Raw genomic sequence first — 17,250 nt, 5'->3', positions numbered from 1 at the left:
GTTCTGCAATGATGGACTTCCCATTTCTTTTAGTGCAGATCTTCTGGTGATAAATTCTTTCAGCTTTTGTGTATCTGAAATAGTCTTTTTTTTTTTTTTTTTTTTGCCTTTGCCTGTGAATATTTTCACTGGGCATAGAGTTCATTTTCTTTCAATTCTTTAAGGATTTTGTTGTTTTCTTCCTTGCATTGTTTCTGTTCAGAACTCTGCTGCTATATTTATCTGTGTTCCTCTGTAAATAACTTGACTTTTTAATGTGGTTGTCTTTAACAGTTTCTCTTTAGCACTGGTTTTGAGCAATTTGGTTTAGTGTCCTTTTGTCAGGGGCTGAAGGTGCAGAAAATGCTGTCATCTGTAGCAGCTTGAGTTCCCTTAATCCTTTGAGAGTCTTGAGTCAGGTCAAACAGAAGTAAGCAGAGGAGAATTTCAGAGCAAGCCAGCATGAAGCAGAGTTGGAGTTTATTAAACATAGAAAGAAAGGTGATCAAGGAAAGGGTAAGGCACACCTGAGCGTGTGGGCGTGTGCTTCCCAAACAAGGGTCTCACCTAAGTGTCTTTACATTACCCATACATACCATTTCGGTGGCTCCCAAGTACCAGCTCAAAGGGTTGCTAACTTTGTTTTTCTTGTTTTTCCTCCTTTATTTTTCTTTTTTCTCCTATATTCACAGGCCTGTGAATATAGAAAACCCTGGTTTCCACTGAATTTCACACTTTCAGGTCCTATAAATTGGCCATCCATTCCCACCGTCCTTATGGACATCAGGACACAGCCTTTCTGCTGTGGTCAAAGCCAAGTGAAAGAAGCCATGGCTGAAGCTATAGTCCTAGAGATACTGAGGAGGCTGAGTACAGAGCGGACGCAGGCTGGTCGAAGGGGCCCAAGCTCAGCTCCCGTTCCCCCCCCCCCCCCCCCCCCCCGTCCCCCCGTCCCCCCGCTGAGCTCTGGAACACATCTGCCGTCATCAGGTGGTCCTGCTAGCACTCTGGGGTTCTGAGAACCACTGCCCCTCTTCTCCAAGGGCAGAAATGGACTCTGGTCTTCAGGATCTCTGAATGCAGACGTTTCTATAAAATCCCACCATATGTATGAACTTGTAAAACAGACTCATAGTATGAAAATAAATTGACTCGTGTCTTGATCAGATATGTTAATTTTTCCCTAAACAGAAAGATATTGACATGGGAATTTTGGGGTGTCTTTGAGTGTGCTGGAGCACTTACTGGCTCTTGGGTGGGCAGTAAGTCAGGAGCCAGGGTGCTGAATGCTCATCTCAGTCTACTTAGTAAGTGGCCTTCCAGGTCCTAGTCTTATGAATTTCAAAGAATGAAATCCAAGACCAGCTGATAAAGCTTAGAAAGATTTTATTATAGAGCTTGTATTAGCAGGGCTAATTAGAGCTTAAGAGAAGGAAGGAATACAGAGCTCCTGTCCAACTGGATAGGAAAGGGCTCCACGAAAATGGGAAAGTCCACTACAGACCTAGATTGAGGACTTTTACAGAAGAAGGATACAGGACTGGACTGATCCAGTCAGTGCTGGTGTTCAGGAAGGAAGTGATGCCTTTATATCCCTTTTTCTTCTAACGAGGAAGAGCGAATATCAGAGGCATCTATTCAACTTCTCTGGTAAGGTGTTAGGAGGAAAGAGATGAGGAAAAAATGCAGCTTCTCATAAACCAAGTTCAATCCTTACTTTTACTTTTCAGAGAGTGCATGGGGGGGGGGGCAGGGGCTGTTACCTCTTAGCTCTCTCAATATGGGTACATTTGGCAGGAAGAAGGAATACATTTGAATGATTTTTTTATGAGTCAAAGTACATTTATACTTTAAAGTAAGTTCTAAATAGCAGATTTTCAGATTAACATTGGCCAACAGCACACAAACAACAAAACCCAACAAAATTCCTTTGACAAGAAAATTCAGTTTACGTTTAAATTGTCAAAGTGCTAAATTTAATTATAGATGGCAGCAAAGAGCAGAGCAAAGTTCCTTGCAAGGATTCCTGAGGAAAATCTCAGGGAAGATTTTCTGAAAGTATAATATATTCAAGTTCTAAAATAGGAGTAGTAAACAGGGAAGGCCAGGCAGGGGCCATGGCTCAGTGGCAAAGCATCTGCTCAGCATGCACAGGTCCTGCATTTGACTCCCAGTTCAAGAAGACAAAGAGGAGGTGAAGGAGAAAAGAAATCCATTTGGCAGCGAGGACATTCAGAGCATGGTACCCCAAAGCCTGGCATCTTGGCATCTGAGCAAACAGTAGAGATAGGACTTTCTCCCCTGAGGTGATCACAAAACTTGGAGGGAGGTTCAGACTTTCCCTCCTGTGAGCGATGCCATCCCTATGCCTAAAGAAAATGAGCATTGTCATCTCTAAGGACACAGGAACTCACAGGAGAATCTGGGCAGACAGGCCTTGCTGAGTTGTTATTGTTAGACCATACTCTTTTGTCTAATTATGTTTCTCCACAGTCATCCACTTCATCAACCTGGCATAAAGATATACAAGTTGAGGGTTGGAGAGGTGGCTTAGCAGTTAAAGGCACTTGCCTGTGAAGCCTAAAGCCCCAGGTTCAATACCCTAGTACCTACATAGAGCCAGATGCACATGGTATTGCTTGCGTCTGGGTTTGTTTGCAGTGGCTGGAGGCTCTGGCACACCCATTTTCTCTTATCTGACGCTCCCCTCAAATAAGTAAAGATAAAATATTTTTTTAAAAGTTGTACAAGTTGAACTGTTTCTTTCGGCCTTTGTTTTCTTAGGAAGGAAGGCTTTTGTGCCACATAAAACTTACATAAAATAAATCTGTGCACTTTGCTGGGCATGGTGGTGCATGACTTTAATCCTAGCACTTGGGAGGCAGAGGTAGGAGAATTGTCATGAGTTCAAGGGCACTCTGAGACTACATAGTGAATTCCAGGTCAGCCTGGGCTAAAGTGATACCCTACCTGGAAATACTAAAATAATAATAATAATAAATTGTGTGTTTTTCTCCTGTGAGTCATTTGATGTAGGAACCTAGTGATGGATGAGGAAAAGATGCTTTTCTACCTCTTTGAGTCTACCCAGAAACCCTTTCATCTGCAAGCTTAGAAGTTCACTAAAATGAAGCCATTGAAGAAAACATGTGCTTATGGCCTCAGTAAGAAAACAAAGTAAAATACATGGCTCACCAGAAAGCATCATGATGTCATATTTACCTCACCTGCTAGTGACACATTGTTTCAAATGAGACTTTCAAAGTAGAGTCAAAATCTGTACAATGGGATTTAAATTATGATAACAGTATTCCTAACATTTAAAATTGTGGCATTCACTAGAAGAGCTTTCTAGATTTCAGCTTTCTCAAGGGATTAGATATTTTGATTTTTGCATGCCAAAGAGACCAAGCATTGAATATGAATTAGAGAAACAACATTGAAAGAAAAAGTATGGGGCTGGAGGGATGGCTTAGTGGCTAAGATGTTTGTCTATAAAGCCAAAAGACCCACGTTTGATTCCCCAGGATCCATTTTGGCCAGATGCACAAGGGGCACATGCGTCTGGAGTTTGTTTGCAATAGTTGGAGGCCCTGGCATGCCCATTCTCTCTCTCCCCCTCTTTCTCTGTCAAATAAATAAATAAATAAATAATTCAAAAAAGAAAAAGTATGAAATTAGAAAAGAGCCAAGTTAGTAAGTATAAATTATGTATCTCTTACTGCTTGGTATGCTGTTATTTATGCTCAAGAACCATTTATTAGAAGAAAAAAAGAAAACAAAATCTTGCCAGAGGATCCTGAGTAATTCTATAGTACTAAATCAAATAATGACTAAAAATGCTGTTTTCTTCTTTTCTTTTGTAGGTATTATTACTTAGCATTCAGAGCACATCAAACTCCTCCTGCTAACAAAGAGAGCTGTGTGGCTATCTTGGAAAAGTCCAGATTAGATCACTGGGTACTGGGGAAGACAAAGGTAGTTCTCGCTATTATTCAGATTGTCACCTTGGTGCACTCCTGATGCCTTTGTCTCTTGTTACTGATAGCTAGCAGAAATGGCTCTGTGCTCTGGATACCTCAGTAGGCCAGACCCGAAACTAAAACTGATTTTTGCTGGTCTTGAATCAGGGGTCTGTTCTGCATGTAATTTGGGAGCCATTTAGTGTTTCTAGAATGAGATTTTGTTTTTTTTTGGTGTGTGTGTGCATATATATATATATATATATATATATATGTGTGTGTGTGTGTGTGTGTGTGTGTGTGTGTGTGTGTGTGTATGCACATGTGTGTGCACAAGCGTGGAGGTGAGAGGGTGTCCTCAGTCACTCCCCACCTTACTTTTAAAAAAAATATATTTTTAATTTTTATTTATTTGAGAGAGAGACAGACAGACAGACAGATGAAGACAGAATGGGTGCATCAAGGCCTTCCGCCATTGCAAACAAACTCCAGATGCATGCACCACTTTGTGCGTCTGGCTTACATGGGTCCTTTGGCTTTGCAGGCAAGCGCCTTAACTGCTAAACCATCTCTTCAGCCCTCACCTTACTTTTTGGAGACACAGTCTGTCTCTGAGCCTAGAGCTCACTGATTACTGATTTGGCTAGACTAGCTAGAGATATTCCCGTCTCTGCCTCCCCAGTGTTAGGATTACAGTCATGCACCTGTACACCAGGCATTTTAAGTGGCTGCTGGGGATCTGAACTCAGATCCTCATGCTTGCATGGCAGGCACTTTACCAACTGAGCCGTCTCTCCAGCACCTAGGATGAGATCTTTGAGCTCGCTTAAAAATGCCCCCTTTCCAGCATTTCATGTTGACACATGTGTATACGTACACATCATACCAGTGTCAGAGAAGAGGGTTTCTCTTTGGTGTGTGTGACATCTGTGGCGTGTGCGTATCAGATGTCCGCCTCTATCACTCTTCTACTTTATCTCCCCTGAGACAGCATCGCTGAACCTGAAGCTCTCTGGTTTTTGCCTAGACTGGATGACCAGTGAGCCCCAGTGACCTTCCTTCCTCTAGCCCCTCAGCACTGTGGTTCTAGGCATGTGTGGTCCCACCTGACTTTTTACATAGGTGCTTGGGATCAAAATCATATCATCCTGCTTGTGCAGAAGCCCTTACCTACTGAGCCGTCTCTCCAGCCCCTTGTTTGTTTTCTTAAATTATCTTTATTGGGCTGGAGATCAAGAGATGGCTTAGCACTTAAGGTGCTTGCCTGAGAAGCCTAAAGACCCAGCTTCAATTCCCCAGTACCCACATAAGTCAGATTCCCAAGGTGGCACATGCATCTGGAGTTTGTTTGTAGTGGCTACAGGCCTTGTTGTGCCCATTCTCTCCCTCTCTTTGAAATAAATAAATGAAAATATTTTTATTTACTTATGTGTGTATGTGTGGGTGGGTGTGGGCATGCACAGGTCTATTGCCAGTGTAAACAAATGCCATGTGCCTTTTTGCATCTGGCTTTATGTGGGTGCTGGAGAATCAAACCCAGTTAATCAGGCTTTGCAAGCAAGTGCCTTTAACCACTGAGCAATCTCCCCAGCCCTGTTACTTGTTGTTGGTGGTGTTAGACTCATGTTGTGCTATTCATTGTACGCTGATTTTAGTTTCATCCCGTGTAGCTTTTCATTTGGGAGAACACATCCTTACAAGGTATCAGGTGTTTATGGTCCATAGTGGATCGCCCTGTAAAGCCAGCTCCATCCTGCGTGTGGTTGCAGCATCCCATGGAAATTAGATCACTGTGGGTCATCTAGTTTCCTCTCCCTGCAGACTTCCTACACTGGCCCTGGGCTGGTCCTGTTGGTTAGCACCATCCAAAGCTATGGGTTGGTAGAGGGCCTGCCTTGTATGCATGAAGCCCATGGTTTGGTCCCCAGCACTGCATAAACAGGGCATGGTGGCAAAAGCCTATAATTCTAGGAGGCTACATAGGAGTTTCAAGCCAGCCTGGGCTGAGACCCTGTCTCAAAAAAATTAAAAAAGAATTTTAATTTATGTATTTTATTTCGAGAGAAAAAGAGGCAGAAAAAGAGACAACAGGCATGCCAGGGCCTCTAGCCACTGCAAACAAACTCCAGGCGCATGTGCCACCTTGTGCCTCTGGCTTACATGGGTAGTGGGGAATCTGACCTCGGTCCTTAGGCTTTGCAGGCAAGGGCCTTAACTGTTAAAGCCATCTCTCCAGCTGAGGAAGCTATGGGGACCAAAGAGGGCAAAGCTGCAGCTGAGAAAATGGAAGTCCTGGCTGAGGAGAGGCAGTCCTATTCCTTGCCACTTCATCTGCTTAGTCAGAAGTCAGGACAGACCCCACTTTAGAATGGAACTGCATTGCCCCCCCCTCCCCCCCAGAACTCAGTAATACAGGCACAAGTGGAATCATGATAAACTTTACTTAGGCAAGAAAATGCTGGCACGGAGTGAATTTCTGTCGGGAATGAGTTTCTGTTGGGAAACCCACTTGTAGTGCTAAGATATTTTCTCCTTTCAGGTTTTTCTCAAATATTACCATGTGGAACAATTAAACCTGCTACTGCGGGAAGTCATAGGCAGAGTGGTTGTGCTTCAGGCGTACACCAAGGGCTGGCTGGGAGCCCGGAGATACAAACGGGTCAAAGAGAAGCGGGAGAAGGGCGCTACTGCCATCCAGTCAGGTAAATGGCCCCGTTCTGGTCCGGGCTGAGCCTGGCATTTCGGCGAGTGGCCGGCACTCTTGCCCACCCTTCCTTTCTCTTCCTTTTTCTTTCCTTCCTCCTTGTTTCACCAACTATTTCTCCAGGGTCCACACAAGTCAGACCTCATATTAGATGCTCAGGGATGTAGCTAGGAGAAGCCTGCCATGGTCCCTGACCTCAAAGAGAAACAGACACACAAGACGTTTACAACACACTGTGGTGAGCGGCAAGACAGACGCAGCAAGCGAGGACCAATGATGTGACACACCCAGTCACATTACATGGGTCTCCTGGAGTGACTGAGATCGTATACCCTCCAGGGAAACTAACACCAGCCTAGCAGGCTTTTGTCGCCCAGCTGAGACTTATAAATGGAGGAAACAAATTGCTGAGTTTTCTTCCTTGTCTTAGCCTACCTGTATGTTCACATGCGTCTTACATGCTATGACCAGCACATATATTCTCATGCTATGAATAACCAGACCTAAAACTACAAGATCTTGAATGTGGAAGATGAAGTTTGTTCACACTGTCATCATTATGAAGCCATACTGTGCCTTAATGTGCACTTTGCACCTCATGAGTTCAACCCAGCAACTTGGGAATGCTCAGGCCAAGGTGGGGGGCACAGAGGATGGTTGCTCATCTCTAAGAGAGGGGCTTTGTGCCTTCTTTGTATCTGACAAGCACAAGTCTCCCCACCTTCCTCTATGTTCTCTTTACTTTTAATTTTTATTTACTTGAGAGCAACAGACAGAGGGAGAAAGAGGCAGAGAGAGAGAGAGAATGGGCGCACCAGGGCCTCCAGCCACTGCAAACGAACTTCACATACATGCACCACCTTGTGCATCTGGCTAATGTGGGTCCTGGGGAATCGAGCCTCAAACCAGGGGTCCTTAGGCTTCACAGGCAAGTGCTTAGCCACTAAGCCGTCTTTCCAGCCTTTCTCTTTGCTTTTAACCATCTTTCTTGTCTTCATATTTCCATCCAAGTTTCCACTCCCTCAGCAGCTTTTTGGGACAGGGAAACTATCAACAAATACTAGTTGTGTGTCCTGAGTTTCCTTCTTATCTTTCTCTCCAGCCTTCATGATTATATCTTTCTCTCAGATTAAAAAGAAAGTTAAAAGGATCAAGTTAATTTGGTGCCTTCTGCCATCCCTCTGCACCGTACCACCCACTATAATCCCCAGTGGTGAGGGCGGCACTTCTTCCATGGCTTGGAATGCCAGGAAACCCCTTCACCTGGGACCAGAGGCTCCACTTATTTGTAAGTGGAATCCCTGTGTTGTGGGACTTCACTGCTTGACTGAAAACAACTCCTTAGAAGCATTTGGGAAGCCAAGCTGTGGGTTCAGAAGGGCCCTTCTTCCCATAGCTCTTCTCTGCTTATTTTGCTCAGGGAAAAGGCAGGAGGGAGGTGGGAGGAGAGTAATAGATCAGAAGCAGAACAGCTTATATCAATTCTCTGGCACGTTCTTAAATTAATGTCATTCCTAGCACATGGTTTTATATTTTTAGCCTGGAGAGGATATGATGCTCGGAGGAAATTTAAGAAAATAAGCAACAGAAGGAGCGAGTCTGCTGTTCATATTCAAGCAGGTAATGAAAACAGCATTGCTGCAGTGTCCACCTGAAAATATTCTGCCACTGCATTCGCATGAGTTCGGAAAAGCTGGAAGGCTGATAACCCAGGAGCTCCGGGGCGAGTCAAGAGTTCTGGGCGATGTAGAAGGGAGTGTGCCTACTTGTTTTGGTGACCCTTAGCCCTTAGGTCATGAGACAACAGTACTTATTTACCAGGGGTCAGATTCACTGGAGGGAGGCTCTGGGGAGGCACTCTGATAGCACTAATATAATAAAGGGGGAAACAGAGGCACAGAGAGGTGAACTGTGCAGTCACATAGCACATCAGTAGCAGAGCCAGCTTTGAAATCCATACACACTTTTTGGATCAAGTCAATTAAACAGGTTGCAATTGGATGAGTCTCTTTCCTTCTTAATGTCACAGTCCCTCATCATTGCGGTCAAAGAAGTAAAAGGCAGGACTGTCTCTCAGCATTACAGAGGAGGGATGACAGGGATTTCTCTAAATCCCCACCTTCTGGTCCCGCAAGGGAAGCGGGCAGCGGCCCTTGGGACAGGCTTGCCCTTGGCAGTGTGAGAGCTGTGAGCTCTGAATGCTGTGGCTCCTTCTCTGCCTGGCTCCTGGGCTACCTTGGCTTTTCTGCACATAACATGTCCTCTGTAGCTGCCAAGTGGGCTCACGTATTACTAAATTGAGGTTCTGGAAGAGACAACCCCCTAAGCATGCCAGGAGCTCCAAGAATGCAAGAAATGGGAGACCGAATGCAGAGTAGAGACCAGGGCACTCTGTTGCCCCGAGGTAGGGTTCAGAGACCCAGCTTGAGGTCAATTCTTTAGTGAGACAGCTGCAGTCTTTTCAAGCAGGCCTGGCCCAGAACCTGGCTCCAGGGGTCCTTCTCAGAACTCTCTAAGGCCGTGGTGGGAGCCTGCCTTCTTTGCTCAGAACTAATACATTTGGGGAGAAGGAGTGCCATTTAAATGCAAATTTGTCATTCTGAGCACCATCTCTAATAATTTCTAAGCTGTGCCACTTCAAAGCCTTGGAAGTGGGAGGAAAAAATTCTTGTTGCAACTAAGAAACAACTCAAAATGCATCTTGTATTCTCAGGATACACACACACACACACACACACACACACACACACACACACACACACACGGTCTCTCCTCAAAAGTGGACATCAGGCTGATTTCTGATCTTGCAATTTGGCCCAACCACCAGCACATGTTTTAAAATAAAACTTTTGAGCTTGTGTATTACCTATCCACCGAGTCCAAGATATAAAAATCGTGAATCCAGTTGTTCTTGTCTGAAAACCATCTTTAGAGGGCTCCCTGATTTCTTCTATGTTGCTTCTCAATGAACATGGCTCTGTGGGCATGGTCTCAGGACAGTGATGGCTGTTCTTGTTTAGTGAGGTGCCCGTGGATTGGGTGCTATGGTGGGGGGGGGGGGACTTTGCCTATCACAACTGAAAGAGAACACGTTTCCTTAATATACCTCCTTTTTCTTTTTAGTTTTGCAAGCATCCCGTTTCCCTAGCCTCACAGCCCATGTTCCTACTTAATCAAGTAGCATCAGGATGTACAGGAAGTGACCATTCAGCAGCTGAGGCAGGTAAAAGTGGCACCAGTGCCACCACTGCCCTCTATGACAGACAGTTTCTGCCTTTAACCAGCAGCACGGAGAGGAACTGACGTGCCATTAGGGTTAGGAGTGAGGCCTCGGTTGTGATTTTCCCAGGGCACATCTTCTCATTTCACACCCCTTTCCTGCCAGTAAGCCAGAAGCCCCAGATCTAGCTGTCCCCTCACTCTTCCTACCCGCAGGGCGACGTTTAGGGATGTTATTTTAGCACAGCCCTTTCTGAGGTTAATTTCTCATTGATGATGATTCTTTTTTTTTTTAACCAATCATTTTATTTGAAATGTAGAGCCTGTGGAATGCATTTGCTTGTGTTTCTAGTTCTGGCCCCAGTCTTTTATAATATGATGTTGCTAAGAAATGTTATCTATTTTTAAAAGAGCAGCCCTTGAAATTTAGGAAGCATTTGGCCTACATGTTGCTGCAGAGAAGCACACAGTGAGATCTGTTTTCCTTTCATCTCCTTCCCAGTAAAATCAGCCCAGCTCGGCTTATCCCCTCAGCTTCCTCAGAACTTCCTCTCAGAATGCCTGATCTATTAGGGCACATTCACATGCCAGCAACAAGCTGCCTTTTCACGCTGTCAACCTTTTTCATCTGAAATGTAAATTAATTCTTTCTGGTATGCCTTGACAGAGATCAAAGTCCGGTATTAACCTTTCCTGCTTTCTGCTCCTGAGGACCCAGTGGCCACTGGTAGCAGTGCTGTCCCTGAATCAGGAAGAGCCACTCTTGCGTCCTTCAAAGGCCTTGTGTCCTTTCTTTTGTAGATGACCTCCGAGGTAATTTAAACTGGGCCTAGAATAATCTGCCCGCCTAATTCCTGAGAGATGAGCCTGCTCTGTTTAATTGTGGGCCCTTCCCTGGCCATCCAAGAGCTGGGTTAAGTGGCTCTGATGCTAGTGATCGTGATGGGATGCAGGGAAGTGCAGAGCTCCACTCTGGAAGCCTCTCCCTTGCCTACTGGGTCATTTCTTGACTGTCAGTCTTTGAGGTAGGCCACATTTGCATTTTCAAAATAAACAGATGCCTTTCAAATACATGAGCTGGTGGTCTGGAGATCTCTGTGGGCCCAAAGGGTTCACCAGCCAGTGATCAAATGTTGGAGAGGAAAACAGACGGTAAAACACCCCAGGTACACAAAGATACATTTCCTATGTGGGCAGGCAATAAAGGGCCTTTATGAGCTGTGGGAAGGGTGGGTGGGGAAGCGCTCCCCCCCCCACTGCCAGCAAAGCCTTTGCCAGTTTCCTTCTGGGGCTCGGAGGAGCAACTTGGAATGTCACCTTGAAAGAAGTGGCTGATGTTCTTGTTATTACTATTACTAATTCTAGTAAGGTGCTCGGGCAGTAAGAAAGCGCAACCCTTTAAAGGCCAGATAAATAAAAATATGCCATTTTTATAACCTGGAAACCAATACTACACATATTAGTATTTGAATAAGGTATTCTAAATAAAAGTGAGCAGCTAAATTCAGCATATTAAAAAGCTAGTTTTTTTTTTTGCATTAGCTATTAAGTTTCAGAAAGTGAATGTAACTGCATTCATTCCACCAAAAAATACAGACATTCCTCAGTGAATAGTATCAAAATAAACAACCTACAGGGAATTATTAAAAGGTCTACATACAACATTTCATTCTTTGATTCTTTTTATGCTTTTTAAATTGTCCACCTAACTCTGTATCTATGGGTTTTTATTTTGTAAAAAATACTGTTTTATTTAGTTATTTATGAAAGAGAGTGAGTGAAAGAGACAGAGAGAGAGAATGGACATACCAGGACTTCCAGCCACTGCAAACAAACTCCAGACACATGTGCCACCTTGTGCATCTGGCATTACATGGGTACTGGGGAAATCAAACCTGAGTCCTTTGGCTTTGCAGGCAAGTAACTTGTTTGCTAAGCCATCTCTCCAGCCCTTTAAAACCTTTTTATTAACAACCTCCATTCATATACACAATGTGCCCTGACTATAATCCCCTCCTACTACCCTGTTTTTCAGAATGTTTTTAAAAAATGTTTATTCATTTATTTGAGAGAGAGATAGAGAATGAATGGGCAAGCCCGGGTCTCTAGCCTCTACAAACAAACTCCAGAGGTATGTGCCACCTTGTGCATCTGGCTTTATATGGGTACTGGTGAATCAAGCCTGGGTCCTTTGATTTGCTGTCACGTGCCTTAACCACTAAGCATCTCTGCAGTCCCTAGAGTCTGCTTTTTAAAAGAGAGTAAATTGGTGGACCTTCCTGTCTGAGGTGAGATGCTCTATGGTGACAGGAAAGACTTACGGGCTAGAAACAGAATTTCAGGGTTTCCTCCAGAGGAGCTGTTATCTGGCACATCCTCCGTCCCCCCCCCACCCAAACACACACACACTCAAGCAAAGACACGCCCATGGAGCACATTGGTTCATAGCACATTTTTTCATGACCTCTTCTCTGATCAGGGAGAGGTTGCTTTTCCAAGCAGTGACACTCCTAAGGCCAAGGGGGCGCCTTGAGCCTGTGAACACACATTTTAACCCCACTGAAGCTAGAACTGCCTGTGAGGCCTACAGTACCAAGTTCTCTTTAAATGCTTCTCCAGAAAGAAAAGCAAACATTGCCTCCAGACTGCCTGACCTGACCTTGTTAACAGGACCCATGTTTAATGCTTAAGATTGCCTGAGCTTTTAAGCTCCCTCAGCCTTTCTCCCACCCTTTTCGAACTTTAAAAGGTTGTTTCAGGGCTGGAGAGATGGCTTAGCAGTTAAGTGCTTGCCTGTGAAGCCTAAGGACCCCGGTTCGAGGCTCGGTTCCCCAGGTCCCACGTTAGCCAGATGCACAAGGGGCGCACACATCTGGAGTTCGTTTGCAGTGGCTGGAGGCCCTGGCGTTCCCATTCTCTCTCTCCCTCTATCTGTCTTTCTCTCTGTGTCTGTCGCTCTCAAATAAATAAATTAAAAAAAAAAAAAAAGGTTGTTTCATTGACAGTCTTGGTGACAGTGCTGAGCCTGAGCTACATAGGTGAGACCTTATCTTAAAAATGTAAAAAGAGGTTGGGAGTGTATCTCAGTCAGTGACAGAAAACCTGCTTTAAAAAGGAAGACTGGAGTAGGACTGGAGAGATGGCTTAGCGGTTAAAGCCTTCTGCCAAGCCTGCTGACCCAGGTTCAGTAACCCAGTGCCCACATAAGCCAGAGGCAGAAAGTGGTACATCTCTTTGTCATTCATTTGCAGTGGCAAGAAACCCTGGTGCACTTATACACATGTATATACACATGCCATATGTATGTAAACTATATGTCTATATTTATGCATATATATAAGTCTATATCTATCCATACACACACACACATTGTTACAAAAGGCTGTTTCCTTAGGTGGGTTGCCAGTGACTAGGTATTTGCAATAATTTCCTGGGATTAGATTTCCACAAATATTGTTAGGTGTGAAGGAAACTTTATTTTGTTAGGATGTTTCTTTTTCTTCATTCATTTATTCATCCTCTACTTGTTAAGCACTTACTTTATGCTGGGAGTATCCTGGTAAATAATAGGACTTAATTTGGAGCTTCAAATTCTCCAGCTCCAGTACAGAAAGATCTAGAATATGTTCTCTTCCACAGGATGCTCTTTGAATAAATCAGAAAGACACTATCATGTCAACACTCATTAGAAAGACATGGTGGCACATACCTTTAATGCCAGCACTCAGGAGGCAGAGGTAGGAGGATTGCCATGTGTTTGAGGCCACCCTGAGACTACATAGTGAATTCCAGGTTAGCCTGGGCTAGAGAGGACCCTACCCCCAAACAACCAAAAAAATTAAAAACCAGAAAGAAAAGGAGTTCTAAAAAATTCGAAAGCAGATGGGTGTGGTGGTGCACGCCTTTAATCCCAGCACTCGGGAGGCAGAGGTAGGAGGATCACTGTGAGTTTGAGGCCACCCTGAGACTCCATAGTGAATTCCAGGTCAGTCTGGGCTAGAGTGAGACCCTACCTCAAAAAAACAAAACAAAACAAAAAGTCATTATCAAACATAGCCAAGGATAGGCATTGAAATGACTCATGCAGGCTGGAGAGATGGCTCAGTGGTTAAGGTGCTGCCTGTAAAGCCTAACAATGGGGTTTGATTCCCCAGTACCCACATAAAGCCAGATACACAAAGTGGCACCTGCATCTGAAGTTCATTTGCAGTGGCTGGAGGCTCTGGTGTGCTCATTCTGTCTCTCTATAAGCCTGTCTCTCTCTGCTCATGAATAAATAAATAATATTTTTTTAAAAATGACTCACGCTTCTTACAGGTAAAGATGATTACAATGGGCATTTTTACCCACTAAAGCTGCACATTGGTGGATTGTTGCTCATAGCCAAAGAGGGTAGAGAGTGTGTGTGTGAACACATCACTGACAGAAAAAGCAAGTACAACCTCTGTTCTACCTCTCTGCATCTATATTTGTTGTTCTGCCTCTATTCCACATTTCCTTCCCTCCATTTCTTTCTTAGAAAGAGATCTAGCTTTATTATATATCTTTATTTTTTTCATGGAGAATCATAAAATGTGTTATCACATTATATGATTTTCATTAGTTCATTAGGCTGTAATAACACAATGACAAAGAGACATTAGCTGTGCAATGGTAAGAACAATTAGTCTTTTTAAAAAAACACACAAAATATTCTTGTGAATAGAAAGGCATGTTTGGGGGCTAGAGAGATAGTTCAGTGGTTAAGGCATTTACCTACAAAGGCTAATGATGTGGGTTTGATTCCCCAGTACCCACTTAAAGCCAAATGCACAGTGGCACATGCATCTGGAGTTCATATGCAGGGACTGGAGCCCTGGGGTGTCCACTCTGCCTACTTGCTAATAATTTTAAAAAAATTTTTTAAATAAAGGCAGCTTTTGTTTTCCCCCTTAAGAGATGAAATAGTCACATAGAGATTTAAATTTTTTCTTCTGTCTTCTGTGTTTTGTGAGTTGAAGCACTGGTTTTAGAGCCCTTTTCATTCAGGGCTCCTTGCTAGACCCTGCCCTGCCATTGGCTTTTCCATCTTAGGCATGGCCCATGGACGTGGGTACCAGTCAAAGCTTGGGAAGAGTTAACATGCTCCGTGTTCTATGCAAATGGAGTTCAGAGCAAAAATAATGTCTATCCTGCCACTTGCCACATAGTTTGGAGAAAATTCACCTTTGAGTCTTGGTTCGTCAGTTGTGAAATGGGTTTCATTAAGGCCTAATTTTCAAGGCTGCTTAAATTTTTTTTTTATTTGAAAGAGGAAAAAAGGACAGGTACAGAGGGAGAGAGAAAGAGACGGAGAAAGAAAAAGAGAGAGAGAGAGAGAATGGGTGTGGCAGGGCCTCCAGCCACTGCAAACGATCCACAGATACATGCACCACATTGTGCATCTGGCTTACATGGGTCCTGGGGACTCAAACCTGGGTCATTTGGCTTTGTAGGCAAGTGCCTTAGCCACTAAGCCATCTCTCCAGACTTTAGGGCTGCTTTTATTTTTTTTAACCTTTTTTATTGACAACTTCCATAATTAAAGGCAGTAAACCATGATAATTCCTTCCTCTCCCCCTCTCCCCTTCACAAATCTACTCTCCATCATATCCCCTCCCCCTCTCAATCAGTCTCTCTTTTATTTATTTATTTATTAAAATTTTTTTTTGTTTATTTTTATTTATTTATTTGAGAGTGACAGAGAGAAAGAGACACAGAGAGAGAATGGGCGCGCCAGGGCCTCCAGCCACTGCAAATGAACTCCAGACGCGTGCACCCCCTTGTGCATCTGGCTAATGTGGGTCCTGGGGAATTGAGCCTCTAACTGGGGTCCTTAGGCTTCTCAGGCAAGCATTTTACTGCTAAGCCATCTCTCCAGCCCTCTCTTTTATTTTGATGTCATGATCTTTTCCTCCTATTATGAGGATCTTGTGTAGGTAGTACCAGGCACTGTGAGGTCATGATATCCAGGCTATTATGTGTCTGGACGATTGCATTGTAAGCAGTCTCACCGGTTCCTTTGGCTCTTACATTCTTTCCACCACCTTCTGCAATGGACCCTGAGCCTTGGAGGGTGTTAGAGAGATCAGGGCTGCTTTTAGATGAGAGCAGATAATATATGTCAAGCTTCCCACACTGTCCCTGGCACATAAAAGACACTCAGTACATGTTTACCAATGGAACCCCTTCTCTGTACCCTTTTTCTCAGTGTGAGCTTTCCTGGGGGGAAAAGAGGTCTGTGAGACAGTCTTCTAGGGTGAGCACAATGATGCTGAAGCTTCAAGAAGTTGAAACTGTTTCTCTTACTTTCAAATTGCAAATATAGTTGCAATAAAACCTTTATTAAAAAGAGACTTTTTTGAAGCTAAGCGTGGTGGTGCATGCCTTTAATTCTAGCACTGGGAAGGCAGAGGTAGAAGGATTGCTGTGAGTTCGAGGCCACCCTGAGACTACATAGTGAATTCCAGGTCAACCTGGGCTAGAGTGAGACCCTCCCTCGAAAAACCAAAAACTCACTAGCTTACTAACGAACTAAATAAAGAGACTTTTTCAAGTTTTATGTTTCTGTTATCTGACAGACAGAGGCTAGAATATAATAACGTGAAAGATTTGCAGGTGGTTTTGTTTTCATCGTTGCTTTGCAAAGAGCTGTGCTCCACAGTACTGAGTACTTGATGTGTGCATGTGGATATCTTATTTCAAGAATTTCAAAGCTGCTGACTTAGGCGAGGCACTGCTGATACCACTTCCCCTCTTGCTGGCTTAGGGCCCTTTCACAACTTGTTCCGAAAGCCAGCAAAGCCCCTCTTCTCTCCCTTTCCACAAAGGCAGACTTTCTAACAACCTGGAGCTAAATATCACCCAGATTGGTTGCTGCTGGTGTGGAAAGCGGGTTGCCTTTCCGATGTCTGAGGAATTGGACCATCTTTGTGTGCCTATCATGTTTAACCCGCAGTGACGGGTGATTGGCAGCCTAACAGCTGAGCGACAGCCATTTGGCCAGGAGTTCAAACCCCAACACGAGGAGCCATAGCAGGATCCTGGTTTGATTTGCTGTGGCCACGAAGTCTGAACCGCCAAGTACAGAGGCGGAGGCAAGGGTGACAGCTGGTAGCCATTCTCGTCAATAAAGTTGTGACGGTTGAGATGTACAAGCAACCAGAGCCTGCTAATTTCATAGACTTTGAGCCAAGTGCTTAGTGTCAAAACCAGCTATGGTCAAGGATGCAAACGGTTGTGAAGGGTCCCTCGGCAGCAGCTGGCTCTCCCTTCATTCTTGTTTCTCCTGGCTCTTCCTGGAGGGTAAGAGGCAGGTGGAGTCCTGCTTTCCAGGAATGGTCCAGTTTGAAGAAAATGAGCCTTTAA

The 17,250-nt window shown here is 44.3% G+C and overlaps 1 protein-coding gene across 3 annotated transcripts in view; it reads left to right on the top strand.

Annotated features, from left to right (window-relative positions):
- Positions 1-17,250, top strand: part of Myo3b (myosin IIIB) — a 470,798-nt gene that overhangs the window by 302,091 nt on the left and 151,457 nt on the right. For all 3 annotated transcript variants that reach the window (XM_045147622.1, XM_045147623.1, XM_045147621.1), the window contains 3 exons: positions 3,846-3,957; positions 6,481-6,643; positions 8,185-8,265. In XM_045147622.1, the coding sequence (XP_045003557.1) occupies positions 3,846-3,957; positions 6,481-6,643; positions 8,185-8,265 (356 nt within the window). The remainder of the gene's footprint in view (positions 1-3,845; positions 3,958-6,480; positions 6,644-8,184; positions 8,266-17,250) is intronic.

This window comes from Jaculus jaculus, chromosome 4, assembly GCF_020740685.1.
Source record: "Jaculus jaculus isolate mJacJac1 chromosome 4, mJacJac1.mat.Y.cur, whole genome shotgun sequence".
NCBI lineage: Eukaryota > Metazoa > Chordata > Mammalia > Rodentia > Dipodidae > Jaculus > Jaculus jaculus.
The sequence above is the reverse complement of the archived record's forward strand: the minus strand, read 5'-3'. Positions and strand labels throughout refer to the sequence as shown.